The sequence below is a fragment of the Aricia agestis genome, chromosome 1 (genome assembly GCF_905147365.1).
Source record: "Aricia agestis chromosome 1, ilAriAges1.1, whole genome shotgun sequence".
Taxonomy (NCBI): Eukaryota; Metazoa; Arthropoda; class Insecta; order Lepidoptera; family Lycaenidae; genus Aricia; species Aricia agestis.
Genome location: NC_056406.1, coordinates 9,665,260 through 9,681,770, shown reverse-complemented (window position 1 = coordinate 9,681,770; position 16,511 = coordinate 9,665,260). Strand labels below are relative to the sequence as shown.

At 35.3% G+C, this 16,511-nt stretch overlaps 2 protein-coding genes across 4 annotated transcripts; one reads left to right on the top strand and one right to left on the bottom strand.

The window, feature by feature from the left end:
• Positions 1–58: 58 nt before the first annotated feature.
• LOC121728333 (V-type proton ATPase subunit G) lies at positions 59–2,766 on the bottom strand. Its single transcript, XM_042116495.1, has 4 exons — positions 2,590–2,766; positions 1,853–1,953; positions 1,158–1,256; positions 59–586 (listed from the first exon to the last, which is right to left on the bottom strand). The coding sequence occupies exons 1-4, from the start codon at positions 2,669–2,671 to the stop codon at positions 515–517; spliced, it is 354 nt and encodes a 117-aa protein (XP_041972429.1). The 5' UTR covers positions 2,672–2,766; the 3' UTR covers positions 59–514.
• A 2,517-nt stretch (positions 2,767–5,283) lies between these two features.
• On the top strand, positions 5,284–6,442 carry LOC121728310. 3 transcript variants are annotated; one of them, XR_006035778.1, is made up of 2 exons: positions 5,284–5,464; positions 5,714–5,874. XR_006035778.1 is itself a non-coding variant. In XM_042116464.1 (2 exons), the coding sequence occupies exons 1-2, from the start codon at positions 5,288–5,290 to the stop codon at positions 6,296–6,298; spliced, it is 480 nt and encodes a 159-aa protein (XP_041972398.1). In that variant the 5' UTR covers positions 5,284–5,287; the 3' UTR covers positions 6,299–6,442. The 3 variants fall into 3 exon arrangements, 1 of the variants encoding a protein (XP_041972398.1); XM_042116464.1 differs by lacking the exon at positions 5,714–5,874 and adding an exon at positions 5,996–6,442; XR_006035780.1 differs by lacking the exon at positions 5,284–5,464 and adding an exon at positions 5,996–6,442 and having other exon boundaries at positions 5,870–5,881.
• Positions 6,443–16,511: the final 10,069 nt, after the last annotated feature.

The following is a 16,511-nucleotide window of genomic DNA, read 5'->3' as shown; positions in this document are numbered from 1 at the left end:
GAATATATTCTAATACTGTACAGAAACTTTTCTAATAAATGAATAAAAACATTCCAAGTATTTTCATTAACTCCATATATTTCTATTCAACATACAACATTGAATAATATACAATTTAAAATACATTTATTGTGTTCTGAAGCGGACTTTCCAACATTATTTAATGGAATGATATCGAGCTGATTGTAGTCATTGGTAAGATGGTTAAATGACAATAAATAAGCAATTAATTATATACAGCAAAAGACAACACTGTTGCTTAATCAGAAATAACTGAAGAGAAAAAAAAATTGTGTTGGTATATTATTATTTTTTAAAACATCTAAATATTGTCTATTTTCTCTAGCAACACTGTCTATGACAGAAGTCAAATTTGACAAATTCAAACATACACACGCCCAGTTGGCTACAGATTATGAAAACAGAATATTATTAACAATAAGAACTAAATCTTAGTTGCGTATCCACAAATATTTTACTATGTGAACTTTAAAGGCATAAAGATACTGTTGTATTAAGCTATGCGGTAGTTGACATGGAGTTCTGGCTTGATGTCATATACCAAACTCAGGATGTCCTTGATTACCTGAAATATAAAAAATTTGGCCATTAAATACAATAGTATATAATATTTAGTATCCTATAATTTAAAAACTATACAATGGAATTAATTATTTTACTTAATAATGTTTCAAGTTTCTAAGTTGAATCCTATGATATAATATGAACAAAACATTATAGACAGATGTTAACTCAAATCTTTATCCAATAACACACATACACAATTATTTTTTTTGTGTATGTGTGTTAATTATTTATACGTGGGAGAGCCATGCTTCGGCACGAATGGGCCGGCTCGACCGGAGAAATAACACGTTCTCACAGAAAACCGGCGTGAAACAGCGCTAGCGCTGTGTTTCGCCGAGTGAGTGAGTTTACCGGAGGCCCAATCCCCTACCCTTTTCCCTTCCCATCCCTACCCTCCCCTATTACTCTATTCCCTCTTAAAAGGCCGGCAACGCACCTGCAGCTCTTCTGATGCTGCGAGTGTCCATGGGCGACGGAAGCTGCTTTCCATCAAGTGACCCGATTGCTTGTTTGCCGGTTTGCCCCCTTATTTCATAAAAAAAAATTAAAAATATAAATTTAGAACTTACGGCTTCCTGTTGTACTTGAACCATTTTGTTCATTTCATCAATCTTCACACGAGTTTCAGCATCGATTTTGGCCGCAACGCCTTCCCTTGTGCCCATGTGCTGTAATAGACGTATTGTTAACATTAGCTTTACATATTGTTTACATTAAAAACTAGGAGTTTCGTAAAAATGCTATATATATCAGTAAAGTGTGGGTAGCGGGTAGATTTTGGGTGGGCCCTGAAACTATAGGACGATTGTTGTACTTACATAATATGTTTCTTAATTGAAATGGGTGTGGTAACATGCTTTAGAAAAGGCCCAAGTCCAGCAGTGAAGGTCAGTATGTCAGTAACGCTGCTTTTTTGTCTTCATGACACAAGGTGGGCCGCAGATGGGTTGCGGTCCCGACAAGTTTGGGAAACACTGTTATATATTATCAATAAAGAACTACAACCAATTTAAAAAAATAAGATAATGAATTACGTCTTTGTGGACAGTCAAAACAGATTTAATAGACAATGAAAGACCATACTACTACCAAACAACACAAAATTTTCCGGCAGTCCAAAATGAAACTTCTTGCATATTATAATAATTCACATTAGAAACAATATTGCGTCAATGTCGGTACCATCTACATTTTTAATTATGTAAGCTACTACTTGTTTTATAGAAGATAATAGATAAAAATAGTAGAGTAAGAAAAATGTTACCTTGGCTTCAAATTCTTTGAACTGTCTCTCGCGCTCCTGTCTGTACTTCTCTACTTCGCTCTGAGCCTCATCCTTGGCTTGCTTTAGGCGTTTCGCTTTTCCTAAAATGCAATATTTTTTAAGTTGTTATCTTTAAGTACATAATTAACCTACCAAATTGCTCCAAGCAGCAGCCGGCTGCCGCATAACAATTGAAAATCTATTGTGTCTGCAATACCCACGATGGTGTAAAGGTATAACTACAATAATTTCAATATCCAGAATTATTATTACCTTATATTTTTAATCTAGCTAATAGGTAAGTACAAAGAATTAAACAATAATTGACCCATGTCTAAATTAAATTCAACTTTTTGGTTCTCTTACATTTCAGAAGTATAGAAGTACCCTTTTATATTAATTTATTATTATGTTAGTTTTACTAAATTAACATAGTAATAATCACTACTTATAATATTTTAATATAAGAAATATTAATCAGAATGAAGTTTTTGTGCTACTCAAGACTTAAAACAGGAGTGTCCTTCAAACTTGTTACAAACGCAAATTTATGCTAGGTCTTGGATTAGGAAGGCCCAAATACATGAAATTAACAGACAGTTTTAGTTTTTGAGCAAAACATTATCGTAATATCCTATTGGAACTTTGAAAGTGATGATAATATCAAAGCTAATATAAGACCAAGACTATGACGACTACAGTAGATCAGCCCAAAAATACGCATAAAAATAACTTACGCTTTCTCGCCTCTGATACTTTTTCTGCAGCACGTTTTTCAGCAGCCAAAAGCTGTTGGATTCCCTGAGTTTGACTCGCCATTTCTTCTTACACACACAAAAACTGTTAGGCGAGAATCAAGAACTAGCCAGAAATCAATAGCCGAATAGGTCGTGACGAGAAGAAGTCATATGATTATTTTAGTTCTGATACTTTGACACATTTGGCGCCACTGTCGACTCGTGCTGTAGCTCATTTACGTAAATTGAAACGTATGTTTCTATTGAAGAGTGTTTTTTTATGATGTCAAGGCGATGCAAAAATTTAGGAAAGTATAATTTTTTATTGTTATTGATTTAGAGACAGTCCAATGCTACGAGATTAAAAAAGGATTAAATAAAATAGAAAGTTTCAAAAAAATATTGCGTGAAACGGAATGAAGATTATGTCATTCCTGTGCTTACATTACAAAAAAATACGAACCACAGATGGCATTCAAGATTGAAAGATCTTTTAAAATTTCAATAATTATCTCAAAAAAGACCCACAAATAGTGAACTTTGATATTATCAGAGTAGACAGAAGTAGTTATGTCTATTGTGATATTATTCAGTTTATAAACCCGTCAGTCCTTAAATATCCATAGATTTAAGTGGCCCATTCACTATCCTGCATAAGCCGGCGGACTGCCGTGAATCAGCCCTTTTAGCACTACCTAGACGTACCTACAGACCTGTTTCGTGAGAGGCACATTCACGCCGCCTCACTGATTGGTTCACACTCGGTGTTGCCGGCCGGAAACACCGAGTGTGAACCAATCAGTGAGGCAGAGTTGGGCAAAAAGTAATTAGATTAACGATTACACAATTACAAATACATTGTAGTTGTTAATCTGATTACAAAATAATCAGATTGATGAAGTAATTGTGCACCTGAAATTAACCAGTAGTTGATTCGAATGTAATTGGAATAAATTTTATTCTAATTACAATATAATCAGATTACTTGTAATTTAAATACATGGAATTACTTTTTTTTTTTCATAATGATAAGTCCTAGACCCTAGTTTAACGTCGGTGTATCCTGGATTGACAGTTCACAATAGGACTTCCCATTTCGTAAAATAATCACAAATATTACATATTAACTCAGAAATATATTTTTTTTATGAAATAAGGGGGCAAACGAGCAAACGGGTCACCTGATGGAAAGCAACTTCCATCGCCCATGGACACTCGCAGCATCAGAAGAGCTACAGGTGCGTTGCCGGCCTTTTAAGGGAATAGGGTAATAGGGGAGGGTAGGGATGGGAAGGAAAGGGAATAGGGGAGGGTAGGAAAGGGAATAGAGTAGGGAATTGGGCCTCCGGTAAACTCACTCACTCGGCGAAACACAGCGTAAGCGCTGTTTCACGCCGGTTTTCTGTGAGAACGTGGTATTTCTCCGGTCGAGCCGGCCCATCCGTGCCGAAGCATGGCTCTCTCACGTATATTTAAATTGTGGTTCGAATAAAGGTAAATGGCAGGATCCATACAGCTTAATTTTGTTGTTGTTTTTCAACAGAATTTTTACTATGTACACACAACAGAATTTTTATTATGGCAATTAGACTATCTATTTTGATAAACTTATCTAAATAGGTATTTATAATGTAGATCTATCAGAATCTGATGGCGATTTTTAGCAGCAGATTATCAAAAAATATCCTTGATCATTAGATAGTTTTTTATATTTGCATGTTTCACACACAGAATCAGGCGCTATAAGAAAAAAAAGGATCAAAATGTTTTATTCCAATTACCCCGGTATTGCTAGAGTCAATACTCAATTTACTTTCTCACTTTTTGCTATCAGATTCACACAGATAGACACAGATAGACCTATCATTTTAAGTTATATTTTTTTAATGTTGCCATAAGTAAAATACTTAATAAATACTAAAGTTATTATAGAAACGTTTATTATGAATTATTATTAAACTCTTATTTACTTATATCTCATAATGAAAAGAATATATTACATAAAAACACATTACATTGTACATATTATAAATGTATATTTTGTTCTAATTTTTTCCATCGATATTTTTTCTTGTCATGGCAATCAGTTAATGAGGCCATTTATAAAGAAGAAGAAGAAGACAGATGAAAATCATTAGAAAATCTCAAATCTCAACTTGAACCAAATATTATGAAACTCGCGGTAGTAATTATTATAATATTATTCTCTTTGTATGAAACCAATAATCAACATCCAACACAATCAACGGTAGCAGCATGTACCTATTAATTTGTTTGGGTAGCAGTTGTGAGTTGTGACTTGTGATTGTCAGTTATTTTCTGTTGTTTTCAAATTGAGAACTGAGAACAATGAGTTTCTAAAATACTAACATAGAATATCATTGACTGAGAAGGCCTGCTTTATGCGACGAGAGTAAAGATCTTGTGAATATTAATCGACTGTGGATATATCTTGGATATTATGTAAGTAGTTTACTTCAAATAATATATTTTACGTGTTAGCCTAACTATGAACTTTTTATTAAATTTTAAGTGTTGAAATGTTTTCCTTTCATTTTAAACCATGAAACTAATCTAGCAAAGTACCTATTATTAAGGAAAAAGTAGGGAATAATTAACAATACTTCTAATCACAATCATTATTTCCAGATTACACCTACTGATCATATTTGCCATGCATGCTGGCCACTTGCGTATCATGCATCTACTGAAAATATGTCCAGCAGCAGCAGCGGTTGGCCATCATAATATCTGTGTTGTATCATGTGGATTATCCATAGTAATAGCAAATCGATGCAGAATTTTAATTGAAGGGACAAATGAAGAACAACAAAGAGTGGCTTCTATAGTATCTTCTTGGATTCAAGCACGAGAGGTAAACAAACAACCAAACAAATCTTTATTTTCACATAAAAATTTTACAGGATATTCTTACACAATCACTGATCTCCATACTAGGATTCCCTGTGTTGTGGAGACCAGTAAGGTATTAAAATAAATTTATATGTAGTACCATCACTAGTGTTTCTTAATTCATTATTGCAGTAGGAAATAAAGTAATTTATTTCCTCAGCGTAATACCGGATTCATGGCAAGCTTTTCTCTAATTATATTTTTATTTTAGCTTTGGTCTCAAGATGAAGAACCAGAATAGTCCAAGTAATTGAGGACTTTCAACCTGAATATATGGAATCAGCTTTAATGTGTACTGTATGTGGCCAGTCTGGACACCACAACTTCAGACTTAGAGTGGAATCCTGAAAACATTACTCGTTTCCTGGAGCAACAAGAGGTATATAGTTTAAACTCTAATCTAATAATCAAATTAACGTATGTCAGTGTTTAATTTGTTTTTCACTATTGTTGTTTTGATATCTGTCCATCTCATCAAATGATTTATTTACAGATGTCATCTATGAATGAAGTTTCTGGAGTTTGTTGGAACCAAGCTCGAGACATAAGGTCAGATATTCCAGAAGCTGATGAAAGATCCCAACAAAATATAGTGTTGTTCAATATAAGAAGAGCAGCTGAAACACCAGGACATTGCGTTTTTCAAGAATGCATGAATCCTGAGCAAAATGTTGTGCCTCGAGTTGCCTGTGCCTGTGTTGTGTTGTTGTGCTTTAAGCTAAAAAAAGTCCTGCCATTTAACTGCCAACAAAATAAGTTTTTCCAGAAGGAAAAACTTATTTTGTATTTATTGTAACAGAAAGAAACATGAATGGTCAGGTCGCTATCAAAAGCTATTGCTGTTACTGCATTGTAGGCTTAAGAACAGTGGGATGCTGCTCACATGTTTATGAGCATCATTTGGTACCTAAGCTGTGCTCGCCATGAGGGTACTCCTGCCCCTGCCCCTATCTTAGATAAATATAATTGTAATAAGAATAATTATTAAGTTATAAATTATGATAAAGTTTTTCTTAAAAAAAGTGTTGTTTTATTACCTGTGTATGTAGTACTTATATCTTAATGCCTGCACCCGAACCTTTTGTAATCTACAAACGTAGCATACAAGCACAAAACAGCATAATATAATTATAGGTAAGGAAATGCTTGAGCAGCTCCGTAGTCTACAAAAATTATTATGAATGCCTTGCCGAGCTTAAAGAGTGAGATCTAAAAACAAAGGGATTATGGTGTCCTGCAGACCAAGAGGAAATTTTGTGTTCAGCTCTCACTTAACATACAAAACACAACAGCTGAAGCTGTCATTTAACACTATTTTTATGAGAGTGTAGTATTTCCCCGGTTACCGCTGTCCATTTTGACTGCAGGTCTAGCAGCTTGGCACTACCACTATTAAACTTCATAATTAAGTATTGAATTGTTGCACTATGCTTTTATACTATACCTAAAGGTATGTCCAAGTTCATCCCACTGAGTGGATACCATCCTCATCTCAAATTATCTTCGGACTGTTATTATGTAGAACGGTAAAAATATGTAAAGTAGGTACGTTGAATTTATGAATATACTTAATTATTTTTAAAACATTAATTATTTACGTTTTTACGAAAACTATAAGTACTTACTGATACACACTGTAGGTCAATAATGTTTTTTTTAATAATATTGTAATGAGTAAGTATATAATATAATTAGGTAAGTAAGTATAAGTAATAATATCATAGCTGTAGGTAGGTACATAACTTCAAAATTTCAAACAAAACTGGCTATTACTTTTATGTCCCAAGTTTTAAAATCTATACTTACTTAAAGTATTTAAATATACTTATTATAAATTATAAATACGAAAGTGTGTCTGTCTGTCGTTCTATCTGTCTGACCTCTTCACGCCTAAACCACAGAAAGAAAAGGCTTTTTCTTGGTAAAGTAAATGTTTTTATTTTTCTTAGAGAATGTCATAAGTACTTCATGTTGTATTACTTATTTGTATGATATTATAAATTATTATTTACATTTTCCACTTCTTGTATCGATCTGATGGGCATATTTAATGCTTTATTTACCTATACCTACAGTAATTCCCTAAAAATAATACCTCTAGCACGGACGTAAAAAAATAACCTCTAGATAGTAGATACAGTACTCTGTTTTTAACTCCTGACAGTTGACACTGTAATAATATTAGAGTAATTAGTCGAAACCAAAGTATTCAATTACAAAAGAACTTAATTTCAAATTAATTAGATTTCTTTGAAATTGGATTACATAGGAATCAATTGCTTTGTGTAATTCTATATTTAAATTTGAAAGTATTTGAATTACAATGTAATTAGAATAAAATGTATTCTAATTACTTTGCAATTAGATTGCTAATTAGATTAACCAGTATTTCAATTATGCCCAACTCTGCAGTGAGGCCCATTCACAGTCATTGCTACAGACCTGCAGCCGTACAGGCTACAACCTACACAGCACTGACCTGCGTACTTGTCATGAAATTCAAAGTGAATCCTTGGTGAATCCATGGCAAGCAGTTTAACTTTAATTCATCCATTACACGGTAGGTTTTGCTGTCAGTTTTACCACAGTCATGAGTCATGACTGTGAGTGTTGAATAACCTGCCGTGTTAATTGTAATGCAGTGAGTGAAGTGACTGATGGTTGCATGAAATTGATTGACAGCATGGGCGCATATAAGGGGGGGTCCGGCCCCCCCCCCCCATTACTATCCATCTTACTTGTCCAATCGACAATATATTAAGTACTCATCGGCGAAGTACATGTATTTTTCTTCTATTTACAATATAATAATAATTATTATACTGTGGAGCGTGTCCGTAGGCAGAGTAGGTATTTAGGCTGCTGCAGAACGATTCATGGGCGAGTCCAACTCGCACTTGGCTGCTTTTTTACGTTAGGGACCCCCCCTCCATATCAAAGCTATATATATGTAACGCCCCGTGATTGACAGTTATCTAGATAGTTGATATTCTGGTTTTTATGTCATACAACCATCAATCATGACTTTTGAGTAATCGTTGGCATTATATTTCTCTATGGTTGGCAATTGGCATTTCGTCAATCACGCGTCAGTCAGTCAGTCATCCATAATTATCTTGCGTGAAAACGTGTATTCTTCGTAAAATTTTGCTTATGACTGACAATCGTACGTGGGAGAGCCATGCTTCGGCGCGAATGGGCCGGCTCGACTGGAGAAATACCACGTTCTCACAGAAAACCGGCGTGAAACGCTTGCGCTGTGTTTCGCCAAGTGAGTGAGTTTACCGGAGGCCCAATCCCCTACCCTATTCCCTTCCCTACCCTCCCCTATTTCCTTCCCTTCCCATCCCTACCCTCGCCTATTACCCTATTCCCTCTTAAAATGCTGCGAGTGTCCATGGGCGATGGAAGTTGCTTTCCATCAGGTGACCCGTTTGCTCGTTTGCCCCCTTTTTTCATAAAAAAAATCAGTCAGAATGACAGTGTAATGTGAAATTAATCCCAACACTCACCAACTGTGTATTTCCTCCATGGTCAAACGAAAGTCATGATTGATGGAATTGACTGACCAGAGCATGACCGTGTAATGGATGCCTTAGAGCGCTTACATACGAACGACACGTGTCGGCGGCACGCGTCGGCGGCAGTCGACGGCAGACGACGGCATGTGTCGGCGGCAGTCGACGGCAGCCGGCGCCCGGCGGCATGTGTCGGCGGCAGTAAAAAAAATTTTTAAAGGATTATATTTTTTTATTACGGTACCATACACATCCAATGCGGGGGTGATTTTTTTTCGCGTCCACCCCACTGTGATCCTAGTGAAACCCAACGAATTGGACAGATATTGAAACCTGTCCGTTTCTTTGCAGTCGAACTACTGGTAGTTATGTCTATTGTGACCCCACCGTGTGCGGACTGCGGTGTCGTTAGGCGGCATAGGTTTTTTAAAAATGTTAAAGGGAGTGCCTCCGCTGCCGGCGCCGGCTCCCAAAAATATCAGTAATGGGAACCAGCGGTATATATACTGCCGGCAGCCGAGATATAAAACAACGACTGCCGGCGCTGGCACTCAAAATGGGAACCGGTGAAAATGCGTAAAACGCTAGGTTCCAGTGTCGGTAAACAAATTTTAAAAATAAATAATTATAATCTCAAAATATATTCGACTTCTTAACCGACTTCCAAAGGTAAAGGTTGTATGTTCGGCTGTGGATATTTTAGTTTTTTGTGATTCATTTTCATCTACCTACCTTAGCTTTACTACCTTTTTTCAGCTACCAAAAAGTAAGATTTTGCGCCAGTATTTTGAGAAGGAATTTCCTGATTTTTAACATAATATGAGTATATCACAATAGTCTTGAAGGTGAGGTATTAGCAACCGATCGCTCTTGTATAGGGTAGGGGGAAGCTGCCCCCCCCCCTCCCGTACCTCGCTACGCCCATGCCCCCTTCTATACTTCGCCGAATAGGTACATTTTTTTAGTTGATCGACTATTACTCAATAACTTATGAAGTCTTCTTAGCCGTGATAGTTTTCCTTTTAAATTCAGCTTATTTCCTACTCCCATATAAATACTCATAATATTTTTAAAAAACCTATCATACGACACCCCACACAATTGGGTGGACGCGAAAAAAAATCATCCCCGCTTGATATGTAGGGCAGGTATGATACCATTTTTTTTTAAAGATTTTATGTACCATTTTGTCGGCATCATTAATAAGTGCATTCATGCCAAATTACAGCTTTGTAGGTCCTATAGTCTCTGAGCAAAACCGCGGACAGACAGACAGACCGACCGAAACTATAAAGGGTCCTTGTTGACTACGGAACCCTAAAAAGTCCTTTAAAACTTATTTGTTTCAGCATTTACGTGATTTACCGGTTTTTATTGATTCCTGTAAAAAAAAATTTGATTCAATTTTGTTTTTAAGAATGCACTTGGCCCTAACTTGACTACATATTAAACTTAAATCTCAAAATCTGTAAGGTCTAGAATACTTACATTTTTTTATACAAGTATAGGTCATTAAGATTAAAATATGCTCAAGACGAAAACACGATTACTGAAAAAATGCTCGATATATTTTTTTTTACAAAAAACCATGTTTCAGACACATTTTTGCTTGGATCTTCGAAGTTTGCTGTCTTTTCTTTAATATTTTTTATTATCTAAAAAGACATTGATAAAACCTAAATTTGCTCAAAATACTTTCGAAAGCAACTTCCGTCGCCCATGGACACTTGCAGCATCAGAAGAGCTGCAGGTGCGTTGCCGGCCTTTTAAGAGGGAATAGGGTAATAGGGGAGGGTAGGGAAGGGAAGGGAATAGGGGAGGGTAAGGAAGGGAATAGGGTAGGGGATCGGGCCTCGGGTAAACTCACTTACCTACTCGGCGAAACACAGCGCAAGCGCTGTTTCACGCCGGTTTTCTGTGAGAACGTGGTATTTCTCCGGTCGAACCGGCCCATTCGTGCCGAAGCATGGCTCTCCCACGTATGCTTTTGTATGCTTTTACGTATACTTTTTTCATAATCATTATAGCTCGTCTTTTATTCAAGTAAAACTAACTTGGCGATGATTCCGCGTCGTCCTTTTTCACCTGGCATATGAAAGCCGGGCGTGCCGCGTGAGTGTGAAGACTTGAAGAGAGAAGGGCGATATTTGATTTTTTGGGTCAGTAGCCCTCTTAATTTGTAACGCAGTACGGTATGTTACCTGTGATGTTACGTAGGTAGTTTAAATACCTACTCTTTGGTTTGGCAGAATAATTTATTATTAAGTAATTAAACGTGCAATTTGCAAATTGTTCAATTTAGCTATTTTAAGCACAAAAACAGTATAAAATGCCATTAAGGCACTTTGTAATAAATTTGTATACTTATATAAATAGCTGTTGTATCGATTTTTCTAAAATAATGCATATGTACTAGCATAATTATTGGTTAAATAAAACTTAAATAAAAAAACCGGCCAAGTATCGGGCTACGCGCAATATAGGGTTCCGTAGTACCGCTATAGTTTCTGTTTTTTAAATGGCCAATTAATGTACATTTATAACGTGTTTTACACTACTAACAACATCATCTCAGTTACGTTTAAGGGAATTTGAACGAATTTAAGTTCCTTTGTACTTCTCCGAATAGGCACAGACAGCACAGTATAGCAATATTAGTTCCCATATTGTGGAATAGGTACTTACATATTTTTAGTTGATCGACTATTACTCAATAACTTATGAAGTCTTCTTAGCCGTGATAGTTTTCTTTTTAAATTCAGCATATTTCCTACTCTCGTGAATTTTTTCACATTTTCAGAAGCAACCGTTTAGCTGGTAGAAGGGGGGGAGACTGGACTCTAACGATATTTTTTCCACTTAAATCTTCATATTTTACAAATGGATTCTTAAATCGGAAAATGATATTTAAATACTCATAATATTATTTTTAAAAACCTATCCAACGACACCACACATGGTGGGGTGGACGCGAAAAAAAATTAATTCCGGCTTGATGTATATGGAGCCTGGGAGGTATCTTAAAAAAATTTAAAGACATTATATACCATACCATTTTGTCGACATCATTAATATGTGCATTCATACCGAATTACAGCTTTGTAGGTCCTATAGTCTCTGAGCAAAGCCGCGGACAGACAGACGGACAGACGGATGGACAGACCGAAACTATAAGGGTTCCTTGTTGACTACGGAACCCTAAAAACTAGGTCGCAACAGTGGCTAAATCATCAAAATAATAAGCGATAAATATAATTATTGTTTACATAGACGATTGCGCAACTAGAGCTTACACAATGGACAAACTATTTCAACATAGGTAAACATTATGCTATAATAATCCTAAAACAATTAGTATGGGATAATAATTAATAATATTATTATGTAAGGTCCTTTTTTTACATGGGGAAATGTTTTGCAGGATTGGGAACATATCGGCTTTTCTAGGCCACCCCGGTGGCCTAGAAAAGCCTGTGTGGGTCTGGGGTGGTCTAGATAGCCCACACGGGATGTTATCGTTATACCTAGTGTCCAAGTACCAACCAAGTGATGTAATCATTGTAGAGACTGCACTGCCAGGCAGTACTTATCCTACTAATATTATAAAGGCGAAAGTTTGTTTGGATGTATAGAATCTATAGGTACATCCAAACACACTTTCGCCTTTATAATATTGTATAGATGTATGGATGTATGGATGTTTGTTACTCTTTCACGCAAAAACTACTACTGAACGGATTTTAATGAAACTTTACAATAGAATAACACATAGGCTACAATTTTAACCGACTTTCAAAATGGGGGAGGTATTATGTTCGTTTTCTTATGTTCAACGATTACTCCGCCGTTTGTTAACCGATTTTCAAAATTTTTCTTTTGGTATATAGGGTATCATCCCTATTTGGTATTGTATTCACAAAAGTGGTGATCTAATGAAGGATCCATAAGTAATCGAGGGAACTCCTCAAAATTTATAGGAAAACATGTGGTGACTTCGGTTTCGTGAGAAGTATTTTAAGCATAATTATGCTACCAACACCGAGGTATACCTGGTATATCTTGGTTCGGAAAGTGCTGAGAGAACTCCTGATTCCTTATAGATACAAGTTTGGGAGTTTCGGCGTTGTTTTAAGAACGGAAAGCATATGCTACTATGCAAATTACATTCATCATCAACATCATCATCATCATCACTACCATAATATTATACCATGCTATTGGTACTTTTCATAGTCTTTTAGATCGAGACTCGAGTTTGTCAAGCGATAATTTAAAAAATCTATACCTACCGTACCTAATATTATAAACCTGAAGAGTATGTTTGCTTGAACGGAATCGGAGGAACTACAGGTCCAATTTTAAAAGTTATTTCAGTGTTAGATAGCTCATTTATCGAGTAAGACTATAGGCTAAGACTAATACGACCGAAGAAACTCAGGAAAATGTGGGAAAAATGGGAGAAATATTAGAAATTACGAAGTACTGGAGCAATTTTTATAGCAATATTTGGCACAGATATAGAGTAGACCAAGTGAAGGGAGTAGGGACATAAGAGCTATTTTTTATGGGAAAATGTACGGTTTCCGTAAAATTCCTAATTTACGCGGGCGAAGCCGCGCGGGACATCTAGTTACAAAATATTTCACTTCCCTGAGGTGACCATAAGTCAGACCAAGGAAATAAAATAAAAAGATTGACAAAACCTGGGTAGTCCCCACAGAAATGGATCCATTTCTATATAATATATATATATATATATATATATATATATATTAGGGTATGTTATTCGAATATTCGAATACTCTTTTTATTCGAATATTCGACGATTTTATTATTCGAATATTCGGCAAATTATTTTTCGAATAATTCGAATAGTAAAAATATTTTTTATTTTAGTTTAAAATGCTATCAAACATAAAATTAACATGGAATAAGAACATATTTAAGTTTATTTCAGAAAAATAATATTATTTATGAATATTCTACATCTTTAATGATATAATAATATATAAATCTGTCTGTGTAGTCTAACTAATGAGTATACGACCATTCATCATCGCCGTTGACTATGTTTCAGACGTTATTTTGCCTAAAGACATGAAGATATAAACTCCTTTCAGTCATAGATTTCAGTAGGTATCGTCAGTAATGATCGCCCACGATCTGTATCCATTGGCTTCTTTCAAACTTTCTCAAATTTTTTGTCTACCATGATAACTATACAGTGTGTAACCAAAATAAGTAATAATACTTTAAGGTGTGTACGTGTTCCTTGTAGAGAGTTGACTGTGAAAGTAGCAGCTCTGAAAGACGAAAATTTTTTTGTCACTTTTGTATGGGCAAGGGCCCGAGCGTCACGAGTTTCCCCATACAAAAGTGAAAAACAAATTTTGGTCTTCCAGCGCTGCTACTTTCACGGTGAACTCTCTACAAGGAACACGTATACACCCTAAAGTATTATCACTTATTTTTGTTACACCCTGTATATCGCGGGCTTTAACCCATCAATCCCTTAGCGGCACCCGGCTGTCGCATAACAATTGAACTGCGATTCCCACGATCGAGGTATTACGCCAGAAGGGTGTATATGGAACAAACTCCATTTTTAAGAAGGGAATAGATGTAAGTGCAATATTGAGAGTTTTAAAATATGTAGTTAAAATACAAAAGATCATTTTTTATACGCCCTTCTCGCTTGAAGCTCGCGATATGTGATCTATGATTCGACAAGTTGATGAAAATTTGCTATTCAATAGCTTTACCGCGGCAGTCCTCGACTAATAATTGAAACATTTAGTACAGTATCAAAAAATGTCGATGGCTCCTTAATATCATGTTATTGGCGTTATCAAACTTCAAGTTACTAAAGTCACCAGCTCTAGGATTGTTTCACCCTCCCCCTGGGCTTTATTGCAATTTTTTTCTTTTTTGTGGTGTTTGTTTTCTAGTGGCCCTTTTTTATAATTTCGAGCCACGTTGACACAGATGAAGCCGACTAAGTGAACCAGGTAAACATGGATCAAAAATATCAAAAAGACGGGTGAGCTGGCTTAGTAATACTTAGTATTGATGAACAGATATTATTACATCGAATATCATAATTCATATTATTATTAAATTTCAACTGCTGCCTAGCAAAACTAAGCATGAGAAAAGTAAAAGGTGCTACGATCGAAAACGGTTTACACTTTACAGCCTTTCCTTTTATTGGCTAGCTGTAACCTTAAAATATACATTTTTAAAATGTTTAACAACAAAAATTAACTATGTCATTTACAAAGATTGATGTTGATTAAAGTAAAAATAAGGATTGCTTACTTCATAGTATTAACAAAATAGGTTGTACATCGTTGTTCGAAGCTTTTTGTTACTTTTATTCAGAATTTTCAGAATTTTTCAAAATTTTTGAATTATTCGAATAATATTCGAATTATTCGAATAGTAAATTTGTCGAATAATAACATTCCCTAATATATATATATATATATATATATATATATATATATATATATATATATATATATATATATATATATATATATATATATATATATATAATTGGAATCTCGGAATCGGCTCCAACGATTTTCATGAAATTTAGTATATAGGGGGTTTCGGGGGCGATAAATCGATCTAGCTAGGAATCATTTCTAGAAAATGTCATTTTCATTGGATACCGAGCAAAGCTCGGTCAAACATCTAGTAATTCTTTAAATGTTGAGGTGATCATCACCACGCAATGGCCAATGAATGTACATTTATAACGTGTTTTACACTTATAACAACATCATCTCAGTTACGTTTAAAGGAATTTGAACGAATTTAAGTTCCTTTGTACCTCTCCGAATACATTTTTTTAGTTGATCGACTATTACTCAATAACTTATGAAGTCTTCTTAGCCGTGATAGTTTTCCTTTTAAATTCAGCATATTTCCTACTCTCGTGAATTCTTTCACATTTCCAGAAGCAACCATTTAGCTGGTACTGCCTGGTAGAAGGGGGGGCCGGGGGGTGGGACACTGGACTCTAAGGATAAATTTTCCACTTAAATCTTCATATTTTACGAATGGACGCTGCAACCTACAAGAGCGAAGAATTTATTTATTTATTCACCAACAGAATCACATTTAACATAATACAAAATAATACAGCACAGTTTTTTATGGATGAAATGTGGAGAATGTGGAAAAATAAGGGGAAAGTAATTTTGTATTTGAATTTTCAATGCGCTAATCTTACTACTACTATTCTTAAGTCCGGTCGTATGACATACCAGAAAGATATTCTTTTTGTTTGGTACATCACTATTAATTTTTGTATTAAATATTAATACCGAATATCATACTAGTTTCCACTTGCTTTCTACGCCCACATCGGCATCAAAAAGCATCTCAGACAACAAGCACCTTAACAGGATAGGTGTCTCACTCAATCTCTCCTTCTCCTCGCACTTCGCATAATCTGCAAGTCATTATGCTACCACCTATTCT